The sequence below is a fragment of the Asterias rubens genome, chromosome 7, assembly GCF_902459465.1.
Source record: "Asterias rubens chromosome 7, eAstRub1.3, whole genome shotgun sequence".
Taxonomy (NCBI): domain Eukaryota; kingdom Metazoa; phylum Echinodermata; class Asteroidea; order Forcipulatida; family Asteriidae; genus Asterias; species Asterias rubens.
In genome coordinates this window covers 19,580,370-19,593,005 of record NC_047068.1, presented here as the reverse complement: position 1 = coordinate 19,593,005, position 12,636 = coordinate 19,580,370, and the positions used below count along the sequence as shown (strand labels likewise).

Here is a 12,636-nt window from a genome sequence, read left to right as displayed (position 1 = left end):
ATACTATAGTAGGCATATACACTAGCATGAATAGGCCCGCCTATGTTTAATATATTAAAAAAATCATGACAAATCATAGATTGATCCCTTTTTTAAATGTGGTGGCTCTGAAAAGAGCCGGTTGTGTTTTTGTCCAAAAAGACAATCTAAGCACGTTCACCACGGATGCGGCGGGCGAGCTGGATGTCCTTGGGCATGATGGTCACACGCTTGGCGTGGATGGCGCACAAGTTGGTGTCCTCGAAGAGTCCGACCAAGTAAGCCTCGCTGGCCTCTTGAAGAGCCATGACGGCAGAGCTCTGGAAGCGGAGCTCGGTCTTGAAGTCCTGAGCGATCTCACGGACCAGACGCTGGAAGGGGAGCTTGCGGATGAGAAGCTCTGTGCTCTTCTGGTAACGGCGGATCTCACGGAGAGCGACGGTTCCGGGCCTGTAACGATGGGGCTTCTTGACTCCGCCGGTGGCTGGGGCGCTCTTGCGGGCTGCCTTGGTGGCCAACTGCTTGCGAGGAGCCTTTCCTCCTGTAGATTTACGTGCGGTCTGCTTGGTACGAGCCATTTTGTTTTCTGAAAGATCAGTGAATGAAATTACGAAGAGCCCGCCTCGTATTTATACCCTGCTGCGGGTAATTCTGATTGGTCAATGGATGCTCTACTCTCATTGGCCGAATTTCACCCAATTGGAGATTAGCAGTTGCACGACATGATCCTAACCATTGTCAGTAGTTCAGATAAATTTAGGTAAAACACCCATTTCACAGCCTGAAATGGATTGAATTTATGCATGAAGTAGATCTCTTTCTTTATATTACATCTATGACTACGGGCGGAACTTTTATTGCCCGTTAAAAACATTTTTGAAACATTATTTTTGCTGTTAAAAAATTACGGGCAAGCTTCCTACTGCCAACAGGCTTACCTTATGAATATGCATGATGCAATCTTCCCCCTTTCCTTGTTGCGCGGGAAATACTGGCGCGTTTTTTTTATCATGAGCGGGGGGGGGGGGGCTAGATGTGCGGGTCTTTTTTGAGGGGGGATATATCTGTCCTTTTTTTAATAATTCATAGCAATTATAAAACTGAATTTTATTATTATTTTGTTGATTTACGATTTCAAAATTCACCATTACTGATACTCAATACATACCCAGTGTTTTATAGCCATGCAAATTCGGAGGTCGTCCACTGGATTGTTTGTATAAAAAAAATATATATATTTTATTAGGCCTATTAAAAAAATAATTTATTTTAATTTTAAATTACACACATTATGATTTTATAGATATGAAATTGCCACGCATGTGTATGTGTATGCTACGGGATACGGGAACCGGGAAACAGACGGGATGTTTTTTGGTCGGGAAAGAGCTATGTATGTCTCCCGATTCCAGGTTCAGTTTTTTATTTTATTTTATTTTATCTTAAAAACAAATTATGTGAAAATTAAAAAAGGAGTTTGCAACATCATGTACATATGTAGCCCCATGAACAGGTCCAATCTACTCTGTATCCTTCCAGCCATCATATGTCATGTATCATACATAGTGTTTCATGGTAGGCTAATCCATGTATGTGATTAGCCTATAAATGTTCACGTTTTTATTACAATTTCAAACTTTTTATTTATTAACATCATGACTTGTGCTGTTCATGCGGTTTTTCCTTCAGGGATATAAAGAAATCTCTGCCCCTGAATGTTCAATTTGTTTAAAACATCACTATCGCCTAGGCATTTTTTCTGCACCATATTTTCCCCAAAAACATTAAATCGGGTGTTCTCACAATTTTCTCACAAAGTATCCCGGTATCTCACAAAGTATCAGAGGCTACATTTATTAAGGAAATCAAGGGTTCAATTTAAATGTACACTGTATTTTTTTTTTTTTTTTACTAAAGTGCTATCCAGTCTGTCATTACTTTTACTTAGCTGCAGGCTGTTCGTATCTCACCAAAGGCAAAGCAATAAATGAATGCAATCTTAGAACCTTCGTAATGTCTTAAAAGGGTACCGTTCTCTTCCTTTCTTCGTAGTAGTAATGTTCCATGTTCAGACCATCTTTTTTACCCAGTGCTCACTTTAAATAACAATTTATTAAGGTCAAAATTCCCATGATAGCCTACCTTTTAGAATTAGTAGTGATGGTAAGCTTTTCAAATAAAGCTTTGTTTAAAACCTGTTTATTGTGTGGGCCTACTGGTACGGTAATTACTTCATAGTTTTTTAAATTTGAGCTAGTAACACGATGAAGCGTATTGTACAAAATGTATCAGTGGGGGGGGGGGGGGGGGGGGGTACCCATTTTATATTTTAAATCACATGTATTGTAATTTTGAGCGAACCGTGGAGAATGTTGGTACTTTATATATTATTTGACAAGTTATCAACCCTATGTTGAACCCAATTAATAAAAACAATATTCAGGCAACACCCGTCCTCAATTGAAATTCTGTATTTGAATCCTGTCCCAAGTATTATATGGAATAGAGTATAAAGAAACGACAAAATCAACAAGTCAAGACATCTTTTATTAACAAAACAAAATGGGTTAAACATTAATTATAATGAACAGATCAGGCATTTCTCTTTTTTGATTTTGTGGTGGCTCTGAAAAGAGCCGGATTGTTTGTTTTGTAAGTTGATGTCCAATCTAACCGCCGAATCCGTAGAGGGTACGGCCTTGTCTCTTGAGTGCGTAGACGACATCCATGGCGGTGACAGTTTTTCTCTTGGAGTGTTCGCAGTACGTTACGGCATCACGGATGACATTCTCCAAGAACACCTTGAGGACACCGCGGGTCTCCTCGTAGATCAGACCGGAGATTCTCTTGACACCCCCTCGGCGTGCCAGACGACGGATGGCCGGCTTGGTGATACCCTGGATGTTGTCCCGCAACACTTTGCGATGGCGCTTTGCACCCCCCTTGCCAAGCCCCTTTCCACCTTTACCGCGTCCAGACATGTTGTTTGATAGCTTTTCTCAACGATTGCAAGAAAATAATGCCTTTCAAATTTCTGCACACCTTATTTATAGCAAAAGTGCGGACGTAGTAGAAATGATCAGATAGGGGCGTGACAAAATGAAGCCTGCCGTATCTGCTCATGCGCATTGTGCAAACTGAATGGTGCCGTGTGCAACACCGCCTTACGCTAGCTAGCTATGCACACAGTGCATGCAGTGTATACTTTGTATGTGTGTACATGTGTGGTACAAGCTTGTGTATGCACTTTTGTATGCATAATGGTGTACTAATGTGAAACCCGCAGCGTAAAAATATCTATGTTTTATTACACGTTTTTCCAAATCCATCAAAATATTATTGGTCTTAATCTTATGCAAAAGGGGAATCTTATATTCAACCACAGCCATGCCTGACCACAACAAGTTTAACACATATCAGACAAAAAGATACAACACAAAGATGAGAATGCCATGGTTGATGGTTATTGTTGATGGTTTTATTTGCATACTGATGGTGGGTGATCACCAATCTACAGAAAAATCTGTTTAATTCACAATTCTTGATACTCGTGTGAGAATCACCATCACATTGTATATTATTCCTTTAGTTAACAAACTACTTTTTGGTATAATCAAGAAAAGGGCATAATTATTTTGTGTTTTTTTGGCTCCTCCATTCCACAATCTCCAACCAAAATAGAGTAATTTTTTAGTTGACAGACCCTTGCTTCGTGATGATTTATGCCAAGTCCTTTCTTAGTATACTTCCCCCATACTCAAAAAGTTGGATTATAGTCCATTGCTAATTGTGTTTACACAAACGCAAGCTTTATCATTCAGACACGATATTCTTCCTACATAAACCTGATTTCCAATGTGAGATCCCCTCAAACATTCAGGATACTTTTATTAAATAACTTCAAACCATCGATCCCTTTTTAGGCATAAGTGTACATAATAGGTCACCTATATTCTCAAGTAGATTTTCCTACTTTGCATTTACCCTTTATATACTTTTTACATTAATATTCAGTTAGCACTTCACTGAAGCTTAAAATACTGAATGTTGGACAACTAACCCTGAGCTGGGATACAACTAAAACATTGTCAATGGACAACAAATTCAGGGACCCAATTTTAGAGCTGCGTCAAAAACAAATAATGCTTCAAAACTTTCTGCTTAACCAAAAAAATGAGCAGGAGCTAGAAAAAAGAAAATAACATGTTTAACGGTAGCTTTAACAGAAACCTTATTCTGGTAAGCTAAATTGCGCTTTGCTTAGCTACTTTTTGTGCTTATAAGCAACTCTAAAATTGGGCCTGTACTGCTGTATAAACCTTAAAATACTGGGTGGGTGAGAACTGGCCAAAACTGTTAGGCATAACATTAACTAAACACAAACAAAACTTTATTGGCTTTGTAAGGTTACCTTCCAAACCAATTAAGTTTTCTTATTAAAAACTTATCAAGCCGTATTTCCTGTATACACACCAGTCTGCATTGCAGTTGAGTTAAAACCAGACATTTCATTTTGGGGAATTCAAGGCCAGGGAAAATTCTCTTTTTTTGAGGGGGAGGGGGCCTATTTGATATAGACCTTATGCATTGACGTCATCCAGCCGCCATCTTAGTGGAAAAACGGTGACGAAACAATCGAAACGCACAGATTTGTACGCGCGGTGCACAGTATTGGCCAATGAACAACCTCCTTTTGACCTCTAGGTGAGGGCGCCCTACTGAAATGACGTAAAATAAAAACATGTTAACAGTTTTTTGTTAAAAAGAAACAAGATAGAGGCAGTATATATATATATATAATCTGGTTAACAAACAATATATAATACCCACGCAATACATTCACACACTTAATACAAACAAATTAAAATAACGTCTATGACAATTTTAAAACAATCAGTCAATTTGAGTTCAGAAATACTCTTCAAATGATTAAAATATTAAGAAAGTCACCTAACAATTTTTATAGTGATGCATTTTATGATCAGTTATCAACTGAAAACTTTGAAAAATAAGACAGATAAAGTTACTAAAATGTTTCTGAAGTCTCAACACCTATTGATACAATATGTGGTGGTTTTACCAATTTTTTTGTGGAGTTTTGTGCGACCCATTGGATTATTTACACATCATAACATTATTGTCTACATCTTGACATTTAATATTTACAATTGTACAATTTGAAAGTGGAAGCCTACTATGAATGACATGGTAAAAAGAAAAAGCTAAGCTATTTAAAAAAGCTAAGAAACAGGTATGGATCCAACCGCGATTTCACCAAACTATTCCTAACTTAGCATTATCAGTCTTAGGACTTATTTCGAGTTCAGTTCTATATCCAAAGACTTGGACGCATTGAACCCATCCTAAGTTAGGACGGGTTACTCGTCCTAACTCGAGCTAGGATTAATCCTAGAGTTTCGTGAAACCGGCTGCTGGGGGTCAAGGGCAATAAAATTTGACTCCAACATCAAAGAGGGAGACTTCAAACTTGTGTTACACAGTATGTAACACATTTTAGACGGCGGGGGCATTTACATGCTAACTTAATTGACTTCCAAAATGGCAAGTTGGGTTATTTATTTGTGTTTTTTTACATGGTCATACATACAATCCTTTAAATTAAAAAATATTTCTCGTACATGTAGATGTTCTACTTATAAAATATAGTATTATATTTTTGGATAGGCTCAACTTACTTAACAATTTCATGAGTTGAGCCCAATATATTTATTCTCTTTGCATTTGAAAATTGCATTAAAAATGTCGGCATTACAGACTTCATTAAAAAAACAGTGCATTTGAAAAAGGGTGAACATCATCTGTGTTGGTATCCTGCTTCACAAATATCCATTGATCCAATCTGGATTAGTAATAAAATGTCTGGACATTGAAAGAGATGTTCAACTCCAAAAGATTAAAAAACTTCCTCTACAAAGACGTCTGAGGTTTTATTATTGCTTTAAAATTGTTAGGCATGGACAGAACTACTTATGCCCTTTTTTGAAACGACTGCATTTGGCTATAGATGCGGCTCAGGCTAGCTTGGCCCCGCAGTTGTTTTGAAAGTTGCGCATGATTTGTGTATACATGCCCAGGGTTTAAGACGAGAGGACGGAGCCTGAAACGAATCCAACGCCGAAGCCGTGGTTTCGAAAAAGTCCATAGTCTCTTGAAAAGTGGTGGGCAATACACCAGTAATGTTACAACCATACATTGTACGTACAACAATTATCACTGATGGAGCCAGACATATCTGTGCTTCCAGCCTTTTGTGTGGTTATATTGAATTGACCAAGATAGATGTACCTGGATACACAGTCTGTCTGGTGTATGGATTAATCTTTTACTTTTGTGAACAATACCATGTAGACCCTTCCCATGAAATATGTAAATTGCACATACATAGTTCATGCGCACTAACGTCTTGGTTAGCAAAATGCGGGAACACATATCACATTGTTTTCATGCGGCTCATGACTGCATCACGCAGACGCGATTGCACGTCCGTTTAGTGCACATCTAATAGGGTATGCACGCATGCATGATTGTTATTAGCATATTTCATGGGAAGGCTCTATTACCCAGTCCGTTAGCTCTCTTCTTTCTTTAACCCAATCTCATTATATGACACACTTGAGGCCTTTTCACACTGTCCAAAATCTCGGGGTCAGAACCGGTTCCGAACCGGAGACTTTGTTCAACCTGTTTCACACTGTAAAAATTTCAAAGCACCTCTTATCCGGGTAGCATGCTCTAGCCGGATAGAAATCAACCCTGGCAGGGACCAGGGTTGAAAATCTCAATCCGGATCGAAATTGCATTTTTCTGCCGTGATTAGCCGGTTCACATTAAGACCAGTGTGAATGTTGCTTGTCTCTGATCCTTGTCGAAAAGAAGCGACGCTGAACCGGAAAAGACCCGGGTAGGTTTCAATGCGGTTCGAAAAGGAGGTAGTGTGAAAAGACCTTTAGTCCATGCTATCTGGAGTATTTAGGAGCTCAACAAGATTTCATCCTATTGCTTTATGCTCAGCCCAAGGAGTTCCAAGTCTATATCAACGTATACACAACATGGAGGGGGGGGAATCATTTACTGGAGGCTAAATCTTCCAACGGTTCTTCAGAGGCTAACGTAAACTCGTCTTCGTTTGCCGACTCTTGGCTTAACTGCCTCTTCAGGCCGGCATTCACCTTGCTATTCGTCTCTTCTTGTTGCTGCTTCTCGTAATTCCTGACATCTTCAACGGACATATCTACAAAAGAAAACCAATAATAAACACAATGAAAAATTTCTCTCTTCAAAGATTCAGGACACTATTGGTAATTGCCAAAGACCAGTCTTCTCACTTTGGTGTATCTCAACATATGCATAAAATAACAAACCTGTGAAAATTTTAGCTCAATTGGTCATCGAAGTTGCGAGATAATAATGAAAGAAAAAACACCCTTGTCACACGAAGTTGTGTGCTTTCAGATGCTTGATTTTGAGACCTCAAAATCTAACTTTATACTATCAACAGCTCCCCATTACTCGTTACCAAGTAAGGTTTTATGCTAATAATTATTTTGAGTGATTACCAATAGTGTCCAATGCCTTTAAAATAAACCAACAACAAAAACCACATGGACAAATATTTAATGCCATGAATTAGAACACGTTTCTTGTACAAAACCTTGACATTACATCCCTGTTGATGCTTCTCCCAATTTACATAATCTTCCATGAACATGTAAACAATCAACATTTCAAAAACAAAGAAAATTCATTATACTCCTCAATAAGAACACATTTGTACCAAAAATTTTGTATAATACATTTCTTGAACTTTACAAGGCTGGTGTGAAATTCCCACTGTGAATAACTTACCAAACCATTCATCAATCCATGCAAATGCTTGTCTGTGACCCAGCAAAAGAATATCTTGTATTGCCTGCAACAGAAGCACAAATAATCAAAATACATCATTTTCTAAAAGAACAATTTAAGAAAAACACACCCACACTTAGGTCTCTGCCCAAAAACTGCCATGGGATTGAAACACCATTTCTCAAATTGCTGAGTGGACTACCAAATAATATGTAACCAACTTGTTAATAACGATTTGTTAAAAACATGTTAAGATATTTTGGAATAATGTTTTAATTGAGTGAATGTAACTTCATTTGAGCATAAACTGATTGTGATCACTACCACTAATAGACCCCTTAGATTGGCTGTCATCTTTGATTAATCATGCATAGGGGAAGAGCCGTTTCATTGGCTGAGAGTTGTGCACAGGGACATGCTTCCATTGTTTGTCATCAAAGATGCCTGTTAGGAGCAAGCTTTTGAGAAGCACCTTATATGCACAAACCCTGGTACCATTGTGCCATACACATTGATTCAACAGTATGTGTGATTGGTCACCATCTCTTTACATAACTACGCAAAAGCACGCCCCAAATCATGTGGCATAGCAACTGTCTCTGCAGTAAGAGGAATTCAATTAAAGTGGAAACTCTGACTAAGAAAGTCATTGTACCAGATATCATAATATCACAAATGGCTGAATGTCATTACATTTCATTAAATTGATTAAATCTGGATGTGAAGCCAAGGATTCTCTTTATCCCTACACTTGACAGCCATGAGCTCCATGGAGAGACAACAAAGAAGGAAGTGTCAGTTTTATATGTTGGAGGAAACCCAAGAGAAATATTCCAGGGAAAACCCACGCCAGGTAGGGACTGGAAAAACACAATCCACATAGTGACCTCGGCGTGATTTGGATCGGGTTCCGAGAGGAGGAAGGCGAGGAAAGAAACCACTACGCCAACCCAAACGCCCTGATCATTGACGACTAAATAGTTTACTCTAAATCAAGCCTTACACAAGGATGCCAGTGCATCTTAATTCATGCAGCATGTAAGTTCAACCTGTGCAATGAATCTCACCTTGTGCACCATGTTCTCCACTCTGGTCTGAAAGCCCCATACTTCAAACTTGACTCGAACCAATTTATAAGAACACATTATCGTCTTACTCTGCTCCTGTATTGTGAACAAAAAGAAGAAAACATTTACTTTATCAGGGTTCTCCCTCGGACTTTCTAAACTGTGGGGCGTTTTGGACCCAGCTTTTGCAAGTTTGGTTGAAGCACGCTGATTTGAAACAAAGTTCTCTACATCTGAATGTCTTTATGTAGGGGTTTGTAATGTGCAATCTAGAGCGTTATACATGGTTTTATTTTATGATTTTTTTGTGTGAATTCATTCTTAAATATATAATAAGAAAACTCTTCTTTTTTTTTTTTTCCTCAGAACCTCCAAAAATGGAGAAGATAAGAAGATTTATAAAAATTACATCAAATATACAGTAAAAGGGATATGAACACGTAAATAAAGACACAGGATAACCCTGACACTCTCGGACGACCCCCCAGACTATCTTGACAAAGTATGAAACAAAAGGATTGTCAAAACGATCCGAGTAGCCGACCAAGAGTATCAAGGTCATCACATTCAAGAAACTGATTACGAAACAAAACTGTTTTTACACTATCACAAATACCATGGTTGACGCAGAAGAACCCTAAATAAAAGTCACACAACTTTGTAATTGCAGAGAAAGGGAAACTGTTTCAAGAAAATCAAATCTTTAACAGTATCTCCAACAACAGTATCTTTTTGGAAACATCGGCTTTAGCTCCAGATTCGGCTCAGACTAGCATGGCCCCGCGGTTGTTGCGACAATTACGCGTACGCAAAGTACGCGCTCAGGATTTCAGACGAGAGAACGGAGCCTGAAGCCGAATCCAAAGCCAAAGATTCAAAAAGGGCCCAAGCCTGTTTTAAATCCCTCACCCCAAAGACCTTTAAATGTACATGACATCGTTTGGAGTCGGGCTTTGAGGTAAAAGGACCTTGTTCATTGGCACATCCTGTGCAATGCGTGTACAAATCTGGGGGATTCCATTGATTCATCATTGATTGGCTCTAGCGGCTAGATGATCTCAATGCTTCAGGTCAATACAACATTCAACCCAATGTTTTTTAATATAAGAAGTTGCAAAATACCACCCCTCCCAGTGATGGAAAGTCAAAATGACCCTTCAGGAGAACGGTGGTGCTCTTCTTGAAGAAGACTGAAACAATAACTCTTTCATCAGAATTTGTCTACATGTTTTGTTTCAAACCGTTAAAATATTACAAGCCTGGAATTGCACAGACGCAACAGAGGCCATGAGCTCTGTTGCCCGTGGTTTTTGCCTTGATGCCCATTCAAAAGTTCCAAATACACTTTAAGATATTTCATTGAACTACATGTACCTTTGCAAAATTAAGATCTTAAGGCCGAGTCATACTGTAGCGATATTGAAAACGATAACGATCACAACGCAAAGAGAACGCATTCTATTGGTTGAATGAGTGGAGCAACTCAACCAATAGAATGCATTCCCTTTGCATCATGTCGTTATCGTTTTCGTTATCACTGCAGCGTTACTCGGCCTTTAGCCTTGCCCAATCAAAGATGTAATTCCAAGCCTAATGATATTATCATTCATAGAACAAGGTGGTGCCAAGCTTCCTGTTGAATTCATTAGTTCGATCACTCACCCTCCATCCTGGTTGTAGAGGCCCTCTTCCTGTCTTTTTAGAGCGGAATTTGGTGAGATCCTAAAAATAGGTAGAATACCAAGAAAACCAATTGTCCTTCTTCTTACATTACAATTTCCTATGATGGAGGTCACATTATTTGTAAGATGCAAGGACGGACATTCATTCAGTTTCACAAAGATTTTGTGCTTTATACACTAGAAGCAAATACAGGTAACCATATCAAGTTGAGAGGTAGCCTTGTCCAAGGCTTTTTACTCAAGCACCAGCCCGCTCTGATTTCACGACAAACTGTATAGATAGATACATGTACTGGCACGGAACTGGGTATTTGATATACAGTACTTGATACCACGGGGTCAAAACATGGTATTTTAAGATTTTTCAACCTCGTACAATGAAGCCGAAAACTAAGCTTCGTTGTACGAGGTTGAAAAACGTTGAAAAACCATGCATTGACCCCACGGTATCAAGTACTGTATATCAAATACCCACAACACACATGACCAACACAAGTGTCAAGACTGGGACTTGAACCAACACTCTGCCAATAAGAAACACCAGAGCACGAGTACAGAGCGCTTGACCTCTTGGCCAAGATGTACACATAATTCTGAATTTGTTTTGAATCGGTTCTACCTATTCTAAAATTAGCAGTTTTGATACCTTGCTTAAAAAACAAAGTCATTGAAAATTTTTGAACCCTATTCAAAGATCCCAGTAACTTTGGACTGCTAATTGTTGGATTGTTACCTCTTCTTCCTTGAAGTATTTCTCTGGTATGTCATCATAAGCTATATCTAAATGCAGGACTTGTCGTTCCTTCAACTCCTCTTCAGAAAGACTTAGGCACTGTTCAAATCACAAACACAGAAACATTTATTTCATATAAATATATATATATTTTTTTTTAAATAACAATTTTTTGTGGATAAAGAGTGTCATTTTGTTTTTTATCCTTAGAAACATTCATGCTGAGAAATAGTAAGGAGCTGAAAAACGGAACGGATCTTTACTACGAATTCAACAATACTTAGTCATCCGTCATTTCACAAAACTCTTCCTAATTTAAGACTAATCTTAGGACTTAGGACGAGTCCCAACACTGCACTGTAGCATGCAGACCTTAAGATTAGTCCTACGTTAGGAAGAGTTACTATCCTAACTCGAGATAAGACGAGTCCTAACTCTTTGTGAAATCGACGGCATGACTACTAAAGTTCGACCCAATCTTGTTCAGGCCTGTAATAGACCCTTCCCATGAAATATGTAAATTGCACATAGCGCGTGCGCACTAACGTTTTGGTTGGCAAAATGAGGGAAAATAGCGCTGTTTTGTACACGGCTAATGGGTGTGTGACGCACACACGATTGCGCGTCTGCTTAGTGCACAACTCTATGATGTTTGCCAACCAACAGGGTCTGTAGGCATGCGTGAATGTAATTAGCATATTTCATGGGAAGGGTCCATTACACAGAGGCTCTGAAGGCCATGGCCTTTATTTTGTTGCCCAGCCGCCACTTTCATAAAACTTTATGCAACTGTGTGCGCAACATTTACAAGAATTCTTGCCCAAGTGGACTTATGCATTGTGTAAAGCACTCTCAGCATTTGGCGCTTTTTTACATTAAAAAATATAAACAACAACACAAAATTCAAAGCTACAAGTAAAGTCAGTAAAATGGTTCTGGAAATGTATTAAAAGAGGGTCAGAAAGGTTGATACTTACATTTTCTGTTGTTCCACTGTTGTTTTCATATCTTGTTTCTATGAAGATGCTAAACCTTGGTAAAAATGAACACTGCAAAATAAAGATAACATTCACTGGTTTTAAGAAAAAAGTGAGAATTACAACGATTAATTGCTAGCCAGTGCAATCTTTTAACAGGTGCATTAAAAGTCATTTGTAAATTTCTAATGTCATAATTACATGTAGATATATCCAAAACCAATGTGCCCTACAGCCACTTTGCAATCAACATAAACAAGATATAAAATATAGATAAATACGATAAAAATAACCTGTACAAATTCCATGTCAAAAGGTGGTCGCATTTTTTG

The 12,636-nt window shown here is 38.5% G+C and overlaps 2 protein-coding genes across 2 annotated transcripts in view; both read right to left on the bottom strand.

Moving 5' to 3' along the window:
- Nucleotides 1–146: 146 nt before the first annotated feature.
- On the bottom strand, nucleotides 147–2,960 carry LOC117292335 (histone H3, embryonic-like). Its single transcript, XM_033774359.1, has 2 exons — nucleotides 2,675–2,960; nucleotides 147–601 (listed from the first exon to the last, which is right to left on the bottom strand). Exons 1-2 carry the CDS (start codon nucleotides 2,958–2,960, stop codon nucleotides 147–149), a joined length of 741 nt encoding a protein of 246 aa, XP_033630250.1.
- Nucleotides 2,961–5,633: 2,673 nt separating this feature from the next.
- The window catches only part of LOC117292710 (cytoplasmic phosphatidylinositol transfer protein 1-like), a 32,953-nt gene continuing 25,950 nt past the window's right edge, over nucleotides 5,634–12,636 (bottom strand). The window contains exons 5-10 of the mRNA XM_033774853.1: nucleotides 12,305–12,376; nucleotides 11,328–11,426; nucleotides 10,575–10,634; nucleotides 8,913–9,008; nucleotides 7,846–7,909; nucleotides 5,634–7,231 (exon numbers count right to left, since the gene is read on the bottom strand). Of these exons, the coding sequence (XP_033630744.1) occupies nucleotides 7,065–7,231; nucleotides 7,846–7,909; nucleotides 8,913–9,008; nucleotides 10,575–10,634; nucleotides 11,328–11,426; nucleotides 12,305–12,376 (558 nt within the window). The 3' untranslated portion in view covers nucleotides 5,634–7,064. The remainder of the gene's footprint in view (nucleotides 7,232–7,845; nucleotides 7,910–8,912; nucleotides 9,009–10,574; nucleotides 10,635–11,327; nucleotides 11,427–12,304; nucleotides 12,377–12,636) is intronic.